General features: G+C 37.3%; 1 protein-coding gene and 1 pseudogene across 1 annotated transcript; one reads left to right on the forward strand and one right to left on the reverse strand.

Annotated features, from left to right (window-relative positions):
* Positions 1 to 10,166: 10,166 nt before the first annotated feature.
* LOC131864755 (uncharacterized) lies at positions 10,167 to 10,664 on the forward strand. The gene has a single exon (XM_059215273.1). It carries the CDS (start codon positions 10,167 to 10,169, stop codon positions 10,662 to 10,664), a length of 498 nt encoding a protein of 165 aa, XP_059071256.1.
* Positions 10,665 to 14,427: 3,763 nt separating this feature from the next.
* Positions 14,428 to 15,177, reverse strand: LOC131052153 (ADP,ATP carrier protein 2, chloroplastic-like; annotated as a pseudogene).
* Positions 15,178 to 18,393: the final 3,216 nt, after the last annotated feature.

Genomic DNA, 18,393 nt, shown 5'->3' on the forward strand with positions numbered 1-18,393 from the left:
TCTAACGCGAAATTAGGGCTTCCTGATTCTACTTTGCTTCGTTCTCCGTTGGATGCCAAATCACCGCTTTGAGTTCTCCACTACCGCTTGCAAACTAAATTTGAATCTCTTTCAAAGCTATCCAATTTCTTGAAATCTAAGCTCAAATCGTCTTTTCTTCGCTCTGCACTTGAAAACTTTTCTTCACTCAAAAAATAGATAGTGAGAAATGATTTGAAAATTGCATTTATACATATCTCTCACCTACCATCATTAATGCTCTTATATTAGGGCGTAAACCCTAATTTGCCTCTTTATCGTTTTCGGTCTTCTGCCAAGTGACAGGTGTAGCATACCGGTTAAGGTCTTTTACTGGTGTTAACCGGGGGTTCAAAAGCATTTTGCCATTTGCTCCCCCTAAGCCTTTGAGGCTTAGTTTGCCGGTTCCGATATTTCCACACTGGGTGCAGAAACCGGTTCCTCCTCCAATAATACTGGTTTCTTCTTCCATATTTTCTTCATGTCTTCTTGAACTTTTTCAACATCTATTTCTCCTTCCTGAGTGACCGGTATATCATCAGATATACTTTTTCTACTTCTGCAGAATCTTGAAATGTGACCTGGTTTGTTGCAGTGATAGCAAACAAGTCTAGGTGCTCTCCAAGGTCCATTATACATGTTTCCATTCTTCCTTCTGCATGTTGCAGCAGTATGACCATGACCATGACAGATCATACAACTTTCTCTCCATCCGGTTGCTGCTTGATGACCACCACTTCTTGACTGATGATTGAAGACATTAAACCGGTTGTGGTTCTGGTTCATAAAAGATTCAGGACTAGTTCCTTTGATCCTCTGAGGATATCTTCCAGTGTTATCCATTACAAACCTGCATTCAAATGCTCTATGCCCAAACTTGTTGCATGCATAAGAATGACCATTGAACTTATTGGATCTAGGTACATTGTTGATAAAATAAGGAAAATTATTGTAGGCCTTACTCCTACATACATTAGCAGTGTGTCCTTCTTTAAGACAGTTAAAGCAAACAGGTTTGAATTTTTGCTTACCTTTTCCTTTGAGTGTCGGTTTCTTCTTTGATGCTTCAGTATTTGTTCCTGAGGATTCTCCTTCCTCATGTCCAGAAAAACCAAGACCATTGGTATTCTTTGCCAGTCTAGATGACTCAAGCTTTTGCTCTAGCCTAACTATACTCTTGCCAAACTTAGCTAGTATTTCCTTTGATTCAAAGAGTTCTTTGGAAATAGCAGTGTTTGTCTCCATAAGACTTGCATTTTCAGAGATGGCAATGTTCAGTTCTCCTTGCATGTCTTCTTTCTCCATTCTGCTCTCATGAAGGCGAGCAGTTAGTGCACTAATCTCATGTTTCAACTTGGAGATCTCATGATCTCTGTCTTTTACTAGATCTTCAGCTTTTCTCCGGTTCTCAAGCTCTTGGCTAAACCGAATAGTCAGTCTTTCCAACTCCTTTCTCAAATTGGAGTTTGAATCATTCAGCTTATTCACTTCAGCAATCATAGCTTACATGTTAGCTTCATCTTCAGAACTACTTTCAGATAGTTCCATCAGCCTCTCTGCATGTTATCTTATTTTTGCTTGAGATGCCTTGTATTTGACCATAAGATCATCATAGGCTTGCTCAGACTTAGTGAGCCATTGAGAAAGTTCCCTCAATGTGTATTCCCCCATATCTATTTCCAAGTGGTTAAACTTATAGAAAGGTTGGCTCTGATACCAATTGATGAATACTAAGAGGGGGGGTGAATTAGTATGCCAAAAATCTTTGCACTAAAACACTTACATAGTCTAAAGATAAACCAGTAAAGCAGTCTGACAATCAAACCGGTTATCACACATACAAACCAAAATGCGAATAAAACATTCACCCACAAAAGCAATACAACCATAACACAAGATATTTGACGTGGAAACCCAACTGGGAAAAACCATGATGAGATGGAACTCACAAGTCACTATTTGCATAATAGAAACCAGACCGGTTAAGGTCTTACAATGTTCTTCACTAGAGCAGATCATGTTAGGAATCTCAATCTCTGTTAGGAGATAAGTCCGATTAAAGACTACCTTGTTAGAGGATTTTAGATTCACATGTGTGAACCACCTTGTTAGAGGATTTTACAAAGGCTTTGAGGCCTACCCGGTTAAGGGTTACAGACTTGTCAAAGATGTGAGTAATCAACAAGTGTTTGATCTATCTACTAGCACAAACTGCTTGGTTAGATCCAGTATTGCTCACAGCTAATGCATTCCAGCATTACTTCTGTCTTCTCTATCTCTCTCAGTTACAACTTGATCTTCTCAGATAAGATCTCTCTTCACTTCCACCTTAAACCCTACCTCAACATAAACCCTATTCACAACTTCTTCAGCAACACAAAAACCCTAGACATGATGTCCTTTTAAAGGAATCTGATTTCATGTCGGTCCAATAGGATTACATTACAATTTCCTAGGTTCAATGAATCTAGACATACTCAGTAACACAACACAAGAATCACCGTCAATGTGTCGGCACCATCAAACAATCAGTAGATTGGTAACTCATCACAAAATGTTGGTTGGTACCTCATCATAGAGTGTTACCGGTTCATACAAAATGCCGGTTGCCGGTTTGACAAAAATGAAGACTGGTAAGAATGTGTTGTGTCACTTTGCTTCCTCATACCGCTTGTGATCTGCGAACCGCTTGGGGTCGACATGCCGCTTCAGACCGGGAAACACATTCTGCAAAATCACTACTAGTCTAAAGACTAGAATACAACATACCGATTGGAACAAATACTGGTTGAGCATGAGCTCATACATATAAAGGGGATCTCAATACAAGTGTGTGTCCATCAATGACAATCACAACATAAACATCAAAAATGCCAACAAAAGGTGTGAAACTTCGTATAAAAAAAATTATGGTAGGAGATTGCCTTCTAACAATCAATGCACTACAAAGTGATTTTTTTTTGTAATTTAAAGCTTAATAGTTTGATAAGAGGATGCTTGGAGTTACTTAAGTCATTTGAGGAGTTTATGGTCAACCATGTGTATAGGGACATAAACAAAGACTTTTGGTCATGTTGTTGCTAATGAGAATTTTGGGGCATTGGAGCAATTATATGTGAATATGTCTTCGACATAGCAACTAGGGTTCATCCCCGATCTTTCTCCACAAAGATTCATTTTAGGAAAGATGGAGCCAACTATTTGCCTACATACCAAGAAGTGGTAGATGTAATACCCTAAAAATGGTCATCCAAAACCATGGGCCCCTAATCTCGACTGATGTGCTTAAATTCAATAAAATTCATCAAGGTCCTGAATCAAATAATCAATTTAAATCAATCATGAGAGCCCGATTAATTAATTCCTAAGGTATAAAATGCAACATATCAATTACAATTAATTAAATTCGTATTTAATTAATTGATCAAATTCAAAATTCAAAATAGAAAATCTTTTTAAAATCAAATATCTCATTTATTTAATTAAATATCTTTTGCATATTTAATAAATAAATAAAAATTGCCATAAATATTCAAAAAAGGAAACAAATCAAGAAAGAGGATTTAATTTGAAAAATAAATAAAAATTGCGATAAATCTTCAAAAAAGGAAACAAATCAAGAAAGAGGATTTAATTTGAAAAATAAATAAAAATTGCCACAATCTTCAAAAAAGGAAACAAATCAAGAAAGAGGATTTAATTTGAAAAATAAACAAAAATTGCCACAAATCTTCAAAAAAGGAAACAAATCAAAAACGAGGAATTAATTTGAAAAATTAATTGGAAATTATGAGCACAAAAATTCAAAAAAGGAAACAAATCAACTGAACTCGAAAAAAATTGAAAGAATCTAAGTTACTAATTTGAACTCAATCTTATCTCTCCAAAATGGAATTAAATTGTCCAATCAAATCATTTCACCTGGATTGTGCTTTCTTCAAATCGATCTCGACCATTCATTAAAGATCAATCCTGATCTTTGGTCTCCCTCTTGATTTTCCTATAAATTCGGGCTCTCATTCTTCAATCGGGATCAGAGAATTTTACATCATTATTATGCTAATATTGTGTTGCGGGTTATCAAGGAAATTTTGAAGAAGCTTTGCATATTTTATTCATCAATCAACTTAGTTTTTATTTAGCTTTCATTTAATCTTTGAATCATTTAGATTTCTAGTTCATTAGCTTAGATTCATTTCTCTTATCTAGATTCAATTTCTTGCATATAATCTAGCTTAGCTTCATTTAGAGTTGTGATCATTTAGCTTGATAATCTCATTTCTTTAAATCATTTAATCTTGCATTTAACTATTAATCTTGCATTCCCCTAGTTGCATGCATTTAAAAATCCTTTGTTTGAGTGTAGTCTAGTCACTGGATAGCTTAGCAATCTAAGAGCAATCCACACTCACACTTTCTAGGAGGCAATAAGACGACTTACAATGGATTTCATTTTGATGTTTTTGATTAACTAACCCATCAAATAATGGTTTATTGAAGTTTTTGTGCCTTTGCAGGTTCCCCAAATTTCACACACACAGTAGATAGCATTCAATAGTTTCATTTCTAACTTTTAATTAAAGAAGGTCTTCAAGATGAACTCACTGATTGTGTTGGAGGCTATTTGAATATTGTGTGATCTATTAAGTAAATAAAAACAACAATTGAAAAAAAAAATGATAAATTCAAAGCGAGATGGCGGCATTAGATGGCAACAGGAGCGACGCTGGCGAACAGAACAGGGTCACCAATCTGAGGTATTATGGCTCTCAGTCCACGAAGATTGGTTCTTGGAGCAATGAAGTGGACATTTATTTTCCCATTAAGACTTGTAGAATGCAAGCGGTCTAGGAACCGGATAAAGCAAGGGTAACAGATAGGTTTCAGGGCTCCAAATATTCCAATCCGTGGTTAAACTATGGAAATCCCTACTCAAGTGGTAATTTGTGCCCTATTGACCCGCACAAGTGGAAGGTGAATGGTTTCAATTGGAACAACAAAGGCTAGTTCCATAAGGCTAACCATCCTGTATCTGAGGGCCCCAAAAACTGGTATCCATCGCCTAAACCTAACACTTACGATGCGTCACTTGAGAGAGACATCCCTTATACTGACTCTTTTTTGGCTCCCCTGACTGATCATGGTAATTTCCAAAAATGGAATGGGTGCTTTAGGAAAGGAAACTCTAAGGTGGATCAAGAAAGGTTTTGGAGATCTAACTACCGTCCGATTAATCAGAACCCTCGACCGAATCTGGAAAGACACCCAGATTTTCAGAGAGCGGTCTCTCTCTCTCAGCAGCCCCATTTTCATAAACCGGTAAGTAAAACCTCAAGACCCACTATCTTTCTGGATGAGAATAAAATTAATTTTGCTTAGTCAAATTTTCTTGAGTCTTGCCTTTTTATCAAGTGGGGTGGTGGAAAGCAGGTTAAGGACAACTTTGAATCCTAGTGTAGAGCACGGTGGGGAAATGATATTAATATTAATATTCTCCTGAATGATTTCTATATGATTGAATTTATGAATAATAAGGAGAAATGGCAAGCTAAAAATAGAGGTTCATATGTCCTAGACGACATTGAAGTTCACATCATCGAGTGGCAGCCCAATTTCAATCCCCGGACATATGTCTTGCTGGATAGCAAGGAATGGATAAGATTGTATAATTGTCCCTCAGATTATTGGCACATTGATGTCATTAAGGACATGTGCAAAAACCTTGGTACCTTTGTATCACCTGATGATATCTTGGAATATAAACTATAGGGAAGCTTTCTCAGAATTTGTATTAGCACAAATCAAATCAACAAGATCCTTGATGAAGTCAGAATTATTGGGGCTGGAAAGATCTGGATTCAAAAGATTGGCAGGGAAGAGCATTGCATATTTTTCATAAATGCTTCTCCTTGGATCATTCTGGTATTAGTTGTGATGTCTCAGCTATGATACAACGAAATTATTCCTGTATGCAATCTCCTATTAAGGATGAACTACAACTGGAACCTCTCATTACTGATGACTTCAGGGATGCCCTTTGCAATGATACTCTTAAGAAGGAGAATGTTACGCTAATGGAGGAAACCCATTTGATCATAGTCCCCCTCTCCTTTGGTCAAAATGAGAGCCAACAAGATCTTCTCACAATGCTAGAGAAGACCAAATCCCTATAGGCAGACATTGAATCCAAGATTGTGGACTCTCTTCCACCCTCCCCCTTTGTGCCTAGGAATCAATTGGCAATTGAAGATGGAAATCCACCCTCTCAGGATATGGAGAATGACACTATAGGGGTGTTGGCAAGGCAGAATGGCTCTCAGATAGGCATTGAACTAGAAGATGGCGAAATTGAAACCTCCTCCTTGGAGGGGGAGGAGGAATTTCAACCTAACTCTGAGCTTATAATGGAGGGTTCCTTAAAAGGTTTTGGAAAATCAGATTTGACTATTGATAAACCAAATTTTAAACCAAAAGGTGTGTGGGGGCGCAAGTCCAAAAAAGTCATGCTAGCAGTACCTGGTGCTGCCTGTGGTCAAACCAAACTTAATTTAGGGAAGGGAATTGCCCTTCCCCAGGAGTCATGAGACTCTTATCTTGGAATGTCAGGGGGCATCAATGCCCCTGACAAATGGTGCTTGATTAAGCGCCAGATTGATGACACCAAAGGAGATATTTGGCTACTATAGGAAACTAACTGGAGCACGACTGAGATTGAGGCCAAAATGAGAGTTTGGAAATAGTGGAATGGGTTTTTTAGGCAATCGGATGGAGCTTCCAGTGGCTTGGGAATTGTTTAGAACCCCATGAATGTTAAGATCTCACTTGTGGGAGAAGATAAGTATTGGCAACATTGCTTGGTCACTATTCTTGGATGAAATGAGAACTTCAATCTCTCCAATGTGTATGGACCTTCTTTTGCTAGTGATAAGCGGACTCTCTGGGATCTCCTATCCTTTAAACTAAATAATATTACCGATGGTAGTTGTGTGGTAGCTGGGGATTTTAATGCGATCCTTTCTAGCACTGAGAAAAGTGGGGGTATTCAGAGGACTGATACGTCCCAAAAAGACTTCTTGGACTTTGTTGAGAAGTATCACCTCTTAGACATTGTTTTGAAAAATGGAATTTTCACATGGACGAACCGGAGATTAGGCTTCACTAATATTGTTGAACGGCTTGACCGGTTCCTTGTTTCTGGTGATTGGCTAGACCAAAATCTAGCCTTATAATCATTGATTCTATCACTCACCGGATCAAATCACTACCCAGTCTGTCTGGAGATTGCCTTGGCTCAAGAGAGGGGGGTACTTTGTTCTGGTTTGAGAAAATGTGGCTCGGAGTGGCTGAACTACATGATCTTATAGTGGCTTGGTGGAATGAGCCGGTATTTAGGAATCATTCGAGACTTCTCATTCTCAATTAAAAAACTCAAGTATATTAAGGTTAAGATCAAGGAATGGAATAATAACCACTTCAAGAATATTCATATGGAGAAATTAAGAATTAAGGTTGAACTGGCAGATTTAACCAACTCTGTTACATCTTCAGGAATGACTGAGGAGCTATTCATCAAAGAAAATTCTCTCAAATCTGACCTAAATGAAATCCTTAGATGTGAGGAAATCCACTAGCGGCAAAAATCAAGGGAGTTATGGCTAAAGGAAGGAGATAAAAACACCAAATTCTTCCATCAGTTGGCCATTGCCAATCGTAATAGAAACAAAATATCGGAGATTATGAGATCGGATGGTGTCACTGTCAGGAATTACGAGGACATTGCATAGGAAGCTGTAAGTTTCTTTGACTCTCTACTAAATGGTGACCGTCAGGTCGATCATGAAGCAAGAGCCAGAATTCTAAACTCGATCCCATCCATCATTTCTGCTAATCAAAATACAACTCTCTGTACGCCCATTTCTATTGATGAAGTAAGTAAAACCACCCTCCAGTTGAAACCAGATAAGACTTCTGGCCCACATGGCTTCCCTATTGTGTTCTTCCATCATTACTGGGATATCATTTCTCGAGATTTACACCTTGTTAGAGAAGAATCAAGAAAGAAGATGACTATTTTAGGGGCCATCAATCACACCTTTTTTACTCTAATTCTGAAGAAGCAAATCCCACAACTGATGAGTGAATTCAGGCCTATCGCTCTATACAATACTATATATAAGATTGTAACAAAGATCATAGCTAACAGATTGAAGCCCCTCCTGATGCACATCATATCAGACGAACAAAGTGGGTTTGCCTCTGGAAGATCCTTTGTAGACAGTATCATTGTTGCTCATGAAACACTCCACACAGCTAGGAAAACCAAGGACTCCTATATGATTTTAAAACTGGACATTCTGAAAGCTTATGACATGGTGGACAGGTATTTCTTATTTCATGTTCTCAATAAATTTGGCTTCTGCAAGGAATGGCTCACTTGGGTCACGAGTTGTCTCTCTTCCCCCAAATTCTCAGTTCTGGTCAATGGTTCATCCAACGGTTTCTTTCCTTCGACAAGAGGTATTAGACAAGGTGATCCATTATCACCCTTTCTATTTATCATAATGGCTGAATCCTTAGGTCGATCCATAAGAGCTCTCCAGCAAGATGGTCATTGGGTTGGAGTTAATGTGGCAACATGGGTTGAAAAAATGACTCATCTTCAGTTTGCTGATGACACCATTCTATTTGGATAGGCCTATAGGCGGGAAGCCAGATCAATCAAAACTTGCCTTGATGACTATTGTTTCACTTCTAGACAGAAAATCAACTAGCACAAATCTGAAGTGTTTTTCGTCAACACTCCGCTCAACTTGCAAACAGTATTATCAAGGATTCTCAATCTCAGAGTTGCTAATTTCCCAGGGAAATTTATTGGTACCCCGCTCTTTATTGGTAGTAACAGAGCTCACTACTGGAAGCACCTCATTGATAAGTGCAAATCCAAGCTTGGAACTTGGAAAGGCAAGTGGTTATCTTCTTCTAGGGAACTCACTATGATAAAGTCGGTCCTTTCAGCACTACCAATTTTTTCCATGGCTTGCCTATGATTACCGATGGTAGTTGAAGAAGAATTGATTTCTCTAATGAGAAATTTCCTTTGGAATGGGTCATATGATAAAGGTAAATTTTCCCTGATAGCTTGGAAAAATATCTGTCAACCAAAAATGGCAGGTGGTGTCGGTATTCACCAAATATCAATTATGAATTTAGCAATGGGTGCTAAACTGGTTTGGGAAATCTGTAGCAGCAGAAAGCAAAAATGGGAAAGGCTCTTGAAACATGAATATTTGGACTCCCTAGAACCTAAGAGGATTCTGACTATCAACAACCCTCCCAGGGGTTTGGCTATCTAGAATTTCATTTTGGACAATAGGGAAATCATAAGCAATCAGGTTACATGGGAGGTCTGGAATGGCAAGGATGCCTCCTTTTAGTTTGATTCTTGGTCGGGTGAAGCTACTCTATGTCACATCCCCTCTCTACATCCTATTATGGAGAAAACTTGTCACCTCTGGGGGCATAATATTTGTGATTATGGTTATCTGATCCTAGATAATGGTATTTCTAAATGGAAATGGAACTCCTTGGACGAGCTGGATTTGGATCAGTTTCAGAAAGACTTATTTACTGACATTCTCAACAAAAGGATTATTTTCCCTTCCCTTGATAAGGATATTATTAGGTGGTGTTGCTCCTCTGATGGAAAATAAAAGGTATACTTTGGCTACAAGCTGAAAGAAGCGGCTATAGACAAAAAAGATTGGCCTGTTAATCTATTTTGGCATCAACACCTCCTTCCCAAAGAGGGTTCCTTTGCCCGGTTGGCCTGTCAGAGGAAAATCTTAACCCAAGAAAGGCTCCATTCAATGGGTATCAATGGACCTAGTAGATGTCCTTTATGTCTAGATCAGGAAGAGATTGTTGATCATCTTCTTCTCCATTGCAAATTTTCCAGTCATTGTTGGTGGTATTTCATGGAAAAACTAAGATTATTCGACCCCTTCCTAGCAGGGTTGGACAATTGGTTTTTGTAATGGCCTAAACTGGTAGGAAAGGTGGTTTTTTCTGATTTTCTCTTCATCCTTCCATCACTTCTGATTTGGGAAATTTGGAAAGAAAGGAACTGCAAAATCTTCCAAGGTAAAGATATGGGCCCTCAGTCTCTTTGTACGAAAATTGAGAACCACCTGACTAAGCTCCTGAATGTGGCGGCCCAATCCAAAACACTTAAGAAAAATTTGTTCATGGACTGGGATTGTAAGATTAAGATGACTCTTCCAAACCTACTCATCCCTTCGATTTTTGGTCTGGGCTCTCCAGTGGATCAAATGAATCCAAGAGTGGGGGTGATTTGGGATGCACCAGCGGTTGGGTGGAGCAAGGTAAACTTTGATGGTTCTTCTGCAGGCAATCCGGGCCAAAGTGGTATTGGTTGCATTTTGAGGGACTCTAATGGTCGTTGTCTAAAAGAAATATCCAAAAATATTGGAGTGGCTACTAATAATGAAGCGGAATTCAGAGTGGCATTTAGAGGTCTTCAGCTAGGGAAGGAGCTTGGGGTGCAGAAAATTCATTTGGAGGGTGACTCATTAAATGTCATTAATGCGATCCACTATAATAGCACCCCTTGTTGGCACCTTAACTGATGGCTTCAACCGATCCTGGTGCTGCTAGCTTCCTTTGATGAATTCCGGGTTAGCCATATCTACAGAGAAGGTAATGGTGAAGCCGATAGACTTTCTAAATTGGCTATAACCATCAGTGACCCCCCCTGAAGATCCACCGATGGTGTTTTTTGTTGGGCCAACTGACATGCTCTCCTCACTTAGGTTGGGTCCTTTGTAATATGGCGCGTACTGATGGGTCTCCTGATAGGTGTGCATTCTCTATTTCTATCTGCCCCCTCCGGCTATGGAGAAAATCGGTGCTCTATTCCCCGGTAGCCACGACTCCCCCTCTCCACCTTTTGGTCTTGGTTTCGGTGGAAAGATCGATCGGCTACCTTGTTAACCAGTTAAGGTCTCCTCTTATCATCATGATGTGACGCATTTCTGGCACTATTGATTAGTGCCAACTTTTGGCTTATGGCTATTTAATAAAAGTGTACTTGAGTATCCAGTTACGACTGTATCCTTCAAGATTTTTTTCTGATCACTTGATGCTTAAAGTTGGTCGACATCAAGCTGAGGAGGTTTGGAGCAAATGGTTAGTCGGATACCGGTTGCTCACGCGTGTGGGAATTTATTGGAGACGCAGGTGCAGGGTGTCATATTCTCTGGTTCGACTCCTTGCTATTTAATAAAGGAATACCCCTTCTTTCCACCATATTCTTCTTTCCTCTCTTGGCAACTCAGTATGGAGACCCCAATCCTCCTCGAAGCTACTTGTCGACAGATGGCTTTCCTAGGCGAAATCACAGACAGGCGTCTTCAAGAGGTTCTTTTCTCTCGACATCCTCTCATTCTCCACAGCTTAAAGAGGATCCTGGGAAAGGGATTTTTTATAGCTTACCACAAGTCTAGAGCCAATGCTGATATTCCAGCCTTTTTTCTTGCAATATTAATCTATATGGGAACTAGTAAGCAGCAAGCAAAACTGCTAACCCAGATGATGTTCAAGCACTGCTTGTTGGGAGAAATAGATGCTGTATTGGACAATATTGATGCCAATCTTAGAATTCCGCTTCCCCAAAACTACTATATATCACTTAGCAACGGAGCAAAGGTGAAGAAGCTCATGATTGCTAATTCTCTGGATTTTGTATCCTTCCAAGCAACTTGGCTCGTCATCTCTAGGAACATTGAGTTCCTTCTGAAAGCGCTTGGTATACAAAGCAGTTTCACGTCGAATTGGAGGGCAATTTTTCTTTGTGGTGAAGATTTAGCGGTGATTGATGACCTCGGGATCCTTGAGAATGGTGATCTGGTGGATGGAAACGATTGGGGGTTTGGGCTGGGTGAAGAATGGTATCCAAATGACTACCGACTCCCTAAGGAGAAGGCAGAATCGGCAGCTCATTTGAATTGTGGCCCTGAATGTCCCATTGTCTTAGATGTGGCCAATGAGCTCATGGATGATGCTTTCGATGACTCTTTGTGACTCTGGTTGACTCTAAGCCCACTAGTCTCTTTGCCTTTTGAGATTGTTTGTTTTTGTCTTATGACCTCTGCGTCTATAAGGGGTCTTTAAGAGGTCGGTATATTGTTGTCCTCATCTAGTCTTGTGTTGATTTCTCTTTTCCATGGATTAGAGCTATGGTAGGGGGTTTTCTTACTAATTATTTCCCCCTACCACTCTTATTGAATCAGGCCTTGTATTCTCCTTCTTTTTTAATACAAAGGGTGTTGCCCCTTTGCAGCTATTTACTTATTAAAAAAAAGTAAATAAAAACAACTATTAAATAAATAAAATAAGGCTTTAGTAAATAAAAATAGCATTCTATTTTTAGAAAATATGTATAAAAGATGTTAAGATATTATTATCTAGAGGTCTATTTTGACTAGATTTGTAAGTTAGTTATTTTATTTATTCAATTAAAAAAATTGAAAAAAAATAAAAAAATAAAACTAAAATAAAATTTAGGGTGATGGAATTCAAAATAATTTAGGGTGATGGAATTCCAAATTACACCCAATAGTTATACTTAAACCAATAGACTAGATTTGTATGTTAGTTATTTTATTTATTCAATTAAAAAAATTGAAAAAAATTAAAAATTAAAACTAAAATAAAATTTAGGGTGAAGAAATTCAAAATTGCACCCAATAGTTATACTTAAACCTACCTATTGTTGTTGTTATTCAACTACTGATGTAATCTTTTTGTATTTGATTTTGTTTTCCAATAAAAAAAGTACCCATCTATAACTTCAAAAAACTTAACTATTTTAAAAATGTTATCCAAAATTGTCATAAAAGTCACTAAATTAAGACCATTATTCTTAATTCATTTTTCTCCAATTTCATATGTATCCATTAGAACAACTTCAACTAAATTGTCACATAAAAATAGGGTGGACAAATTTAAACACTATTTATTTTTGCCACTTAAAAATAAGAATTTTTTTGTTAACACATTTATATCATTAATTTCATATGTATCCGTTAGAACAACTTCAACTAAATTGTCACTTAAAAATAGGATGGACAAATTTAAAAACTATTTATTTTTGCCACTTAAAAATAAGAATTTTTGTTGACACGTTTATATCATTACATTCTCTTCTTTATCAGTATTATAAAAATATTTCTGATTAATTAAAATGAAAATAATTGTATGCTTATTCATGCAAGGTAATCCCAAATATTATTTAAAAAATGCTCGTCCTCAATATTTATTATTTCCATGTGACAAATATGAATTAGAGAGCCTTTATCTAATAACTATGTAACAGTTGTGAAGGACAAGATAGAAACAAAAAAGAGAGATGAAGAACTGGAACAACCATAAATTAAAAAATAGATGGACAATCAGAACATATGTAAAATGTTAATAGAAACAAGAGCAGTTCCTACCAGAGGCTGTAAAAACAGTTCTAGTATTGTATTGTTGTTGCATGATGTGTTTGTTTGTACATGAAAATAGACATCCTTGTAAGTCAAAGCATTGCTAGCTGAGTCTGAAGTATTGGTGTTGTGTGATTTGTTTGTGTATTTGGTACATAATTTTTAACATTGACCTACATGACTTTGTATGATAGCAATACCATATTGTACTATAATGCTTGCTAATGAATAGAAAGCTAACATTAAATAACTAACAACATAATAGTGCATTGTAAAAGTGCCTTTTATATCTAATATTTCACAACATTAAAGACAATGAAGATAGATTACAAATTACAATCAATGAAATACATCAAAGTATTTTTTTTGCCATGCAATATAGAATACATGAAACTAAACACCTCATTCACAAAAATAAAATATCATTGTATTTCTCAATATATGCACCTACAAAGAATACATATTATTGAGGGCTACAATGATAACAATCCTAACTGGAATCTACACCATACCGAACCTAACAAAATGAATTGTCTTACAACTCTATGGAATAGGGGCTCTCATATCCTGTCCAATGTCATTGTAGTGAGTAGTCACCATAGTTTCGCCCCACACTCATGAAAAGGAAAGGAGTGTTGATACTATCCCTACTATTCATCATGGAAGAACAAAGCCATCATAAGTACAGTAGAGGAGAAAACTCTATCAAAAATAAGAATAGAAGAAGAAAAGCAGGCAAAAAGAAACATATTTATATTTTGAAACCGTTATATGTCTATTCAAATCGGCTCTAACTTTACCCCTACAATTATGTATACAATACCAAATAGGATGAAATATCCAAACATATCTATGTATCTATACAAAACCCTTTTTGCAATATTGCATTTTAGCTATCGTCCTCTCAACTCTTGACCAATGGAGTGAACTGACTGTCCAATGATCTTGCAACTACTAACCATGCCAACACTATGACCAACAATATGCCACCAAGGTAGGGAGTAGAGTTGGCAAGGAAACCAAAGGTTAAAATCAGAAATTGTTGAATCAGTGCACCTCCAGATTTTCCAAGGGGATTGTGCAGACAACATCTATTGCAGTCTTGCCCTTTATCTATAAGCAGGGGATTGATATAGTAATAAAAGTCATCAGATGAGGCACAAAAATTAATGGATTTTAGAGGCCAATATTTTAAATATTTGGATAGATAATACATCCTACTATATGATTGTATACTTCATTTTAAACCCAAAAAATGAAAATGCAAATAGTAAACACACAAAGCTCTGTAATTTGAAGACAACTGATTTACCATGGTATCCTCATCAAAAGGAATACAAGCCATCTCTTTGCAAGGATCAAACAAACTATACTTAGCACTCTTGCTGAGAATATTTTGGAGAGCCCCAACATACATTGATGCCAAAAGAGGTGTCAAAGCAACTTTACCCATTACAAGAGCAAGTGGCTCCCCACAGAGTATAAGACCAAAGAAGGCTACTCATGTGGCAAGTAGCACTATTGGTGTAATGGTAGCTGCTACTCCCCACACATGCTTGCAAAATATAACTTTTCTTAGCAACATCATTGAGAAGCTGGTGATTCTTGTACATGTTGAAAAGTCTCCCATGAAGGCAGAGTACTCATTTGGACTTGGAAACTATTGGAAACACAAAATATCTAAAATCATATTGCCAAAAAATGTTCCAAAAGTCAAGTAGACAATCTTTGCTTAAAAAGTATTTATGAGCTAATGGCTTGATGTTGTGGTCCTCAAGTAATCAGAGATAGGGTGCTATTCTACTGTATAAATTAGAAAGCAAAGAGCATGAGAAATTTTATGAAAAAAAAATTGATGTTTATTTTTCATACAAATTTTCAATGAAATTTATTTTAGATTTATTAGAAAAACCAAAGTGCTAGTACAAGTAGAGCAGTTGGGTTGTGCAAGGCCATGAGTAACTAAGGACCATAAAGGGTGTGAGCACAAGTGTAACCATGGTTTAGGGAACTACAAATTTCAAGGTAGGTAGGTAGATCAAATTTCTACACTACCTGACATTAGAAAGAATAAAACCCGACATGTGCATTGGAAGACAGTATTGGAGGATTAAATAGTGGTTTCTAGTTGTTAGTTAACAAATTGGATTTCCCAAAATTTATTAACAAATACTCATGTTCACCCAATAGGAAACCAATGAAAACCAATAGTTGGGTAAATAATGTTAATTTACCCTCTGCATAAGGGTACAACCCCCCATATGATATTCAATGAATTTTGACCAAATTTTTTCATATAATTTACTTTTAACCAGAAAGCAAAGAGAGGCTTTAACATTCACTTGTCAACACAAAATGAACGCCTCACAAAGATTATTGGAATGCATAACAAAACATTAAACTTCAAATAATGATTAACCTATATGAAGTGATCAAAATATTTGAACTCTGATTGATACTCGCTCATGCCTCACAGGACAAAGGGAATCAGAATATTCAAATGCTTTCAGCTAATTTCATTCATCAGATTGATTCACAGACTTAATATTTGATAAAATTTAGAGAAGGGAATCCAATACATGAACATATAAATATCCCAACAGAAATCTTTTATATATTCAAGTGCACATGTATCAAAAGTTGTATTAGACATTCCATTCCATTCAAAGATGGAGTATTTCACTGAAATTAACAAGTAAAACAGTCTGCTTTCTTAATTTTTACAAAAAATTTATGGATCCCTGCCAAAACATCCATTCCTAATATTTATAGCCACCAGGCTAACCTAATAGCTAAACACAAAGCTTCAAGAAACAACCGTTCGTAACTAAAATTAACTAAAAATGGCCAAGAGCCGTAAACAGAGCTATAATTGCAGAACAAGAAATGGTTCTTGATTTGTCTTATTGGTATGTTGTGCCACGTATATTTCGCCATTCCATATGAGCCGTTGAAAAGTTGTGAACAACTTGATAATGTGGGAGCCCAATGTGCAAGATGCGTTGCTTCCAAACCTCTTTGTCCATACTCACTTCCATAACTTTAGTTTTGTGTGTTTCCAAGTGATCAGAACAGACAACCAACATAGATTCAATTCTGGCAACTCTGGAGAAGTCATCTTTGGTTAAAGATTTTGATTCTTTAACCAAGTCATCTTTCCTTTGAAATTCTCCACCATATCCACTGTCTGCTTGATGGTTTGTCCGTCTTCCTTAAGAAGCTGTACATCAATGCACTTCAAATCTTTCTGCATTACAACAATGAATTCTTTCAATTCTTTCAACAGCTTAATGGATTCTTCGTGGCCTTGCTTAATGATTGAATTTCTCCATTCAATATTTTCTTTTGCCACATACATTATCTTGTCATCTGAATCTTTTACCGCCTTTTCAGCAAGAAACTTCATGACACCATATTTCTGCACATCTTTCATCTGAATCAACACTACTGCCCATTTGTTCCTTTCTTTTTCCCATGTTGTCACCTCTGTTTCTAGCTCATGAGTTACAGTTACAACATCCTCGTATACCCTGTTTAGATTAGCAATATACCCTGCTCCCTATTGACTTATGGATTCAAGCTACTCATCAAAGGTTTCCGCCATCATACAATTCCTTTGAACCTTATCAAACAAATTTTGGTTCATTGGCGATTTAGGATCAAAACATAGAGAAATCTGCGACAGGGGTTGCAGACTGGGATGATGTATGGCATTGATGTATTCTGCCATATGTTTAACAACTTGTTTCAATTCCCACTTGTCCTTCTCATCCTTCCATGTTCTAGATAACATCCTTTTAGTGGAAGATTCTAAATGTTTTGCATCAGCAGCCCTGGAAGCAGTTCCTAAATCAATCTTTTCAATGGAAAAGTCCTTCTCAGTAGCATTTTCTGGATCTTTGTCCGAAATTGGCTTAGCCATTTCAGCTACCCAATGCCCTGTATTCTCATCCACCTCCAGCATGGCCTCTGCTTTTAGCCTCTTAGACTTAGACGTCCTTCCAAGGCATCTACTCACCATATCTTCTATTGGAACGCTGATAGGAACCACATTTTGTTTCTTGCTAATCGAGGCTCCCAACCATCTGGAAACATTTGGAGATTCCTTTGCTGGCGGCGTCTAATACTCTGATGAATCCATGATAGCCAAAGTGGCCACCTGATTGAGATTATCCTCAGGTTGTTCTTTTTGTTTATCTGCATCTTGAGTTGCAGGGATATCTGCTACTGGTTCACCCATAATTACTTGTGCTTCTTCACTATCAAGAATTATGATGGCTTCTTCCCTTGTAGGTTCTTTACTTTTCTTCTTATTTCTGGAACGGGTGACTTGAACTGATGAGGAGCCAAATAGTGATTCCTTGAACCTCTTAGTTTGAACCTTCTCACTCTTCATATCAGTAGCACCTGCAATATCAACAACTATGTCAGAGGAAGAAATGAGGGTTTGTGCAGCAGTATGAGGTTGCTCAACTAATTTCTCAACTGAGGTAGTGGTTAGTCTCATTCCAGATTTACAGTTTCTTAACCACTTTTCTATTCTCCTTATAACATTAAAGGTTCTAGATTGGATATTTTCTTCTTCTCTCCTATCCCAGTCAATTTCAGGAATAGGTTGCTTATGAATTCTTTTATTGAACTCCGGGTCCAATACATCTTCACCTTCCTCTTCATGTACTCCTGCTATGTTCATTGATAATTTCATAGTAATGATTTGTCGTAAAGTGAACCTTGACCATAATCTTCTTCGGACTTCAAATTCATTACAACAATCTTCCCAATAGTCTTCTAACTAGGGTATATGTGAAAAGTTCACATCAACATTCAGATGTTCTATTGCATATCCTTTACTGTCAAACCCCTGCCGAGC

The sequence above is a fragment of the Cryptomeria japonica genome, chromosome 2, assembly GCF_030272615.1.
Source record: "Cryptomeria japonica chromosome 2, Sugi_1.0, whole genome shotgun sequence".
NCBI classification, from domain to species: domain Eukaryota; kingdom Viridiplantae; phylum Streptophyta; class Pinopsida; order Cupressales; family Cupressaceae; genus Cryptomeria; species Cryptomeria japonica.

Bases quoted from the DNA above. Each gene is read 5' to 3' on its own strand.
- LOC131864755 (XM_059215273.1), top strand. From the start codon at position 10,167: ATGGGCCCTCAGTCTCTTTGTACGAAAATTGAGAACCACCTGACTAAG.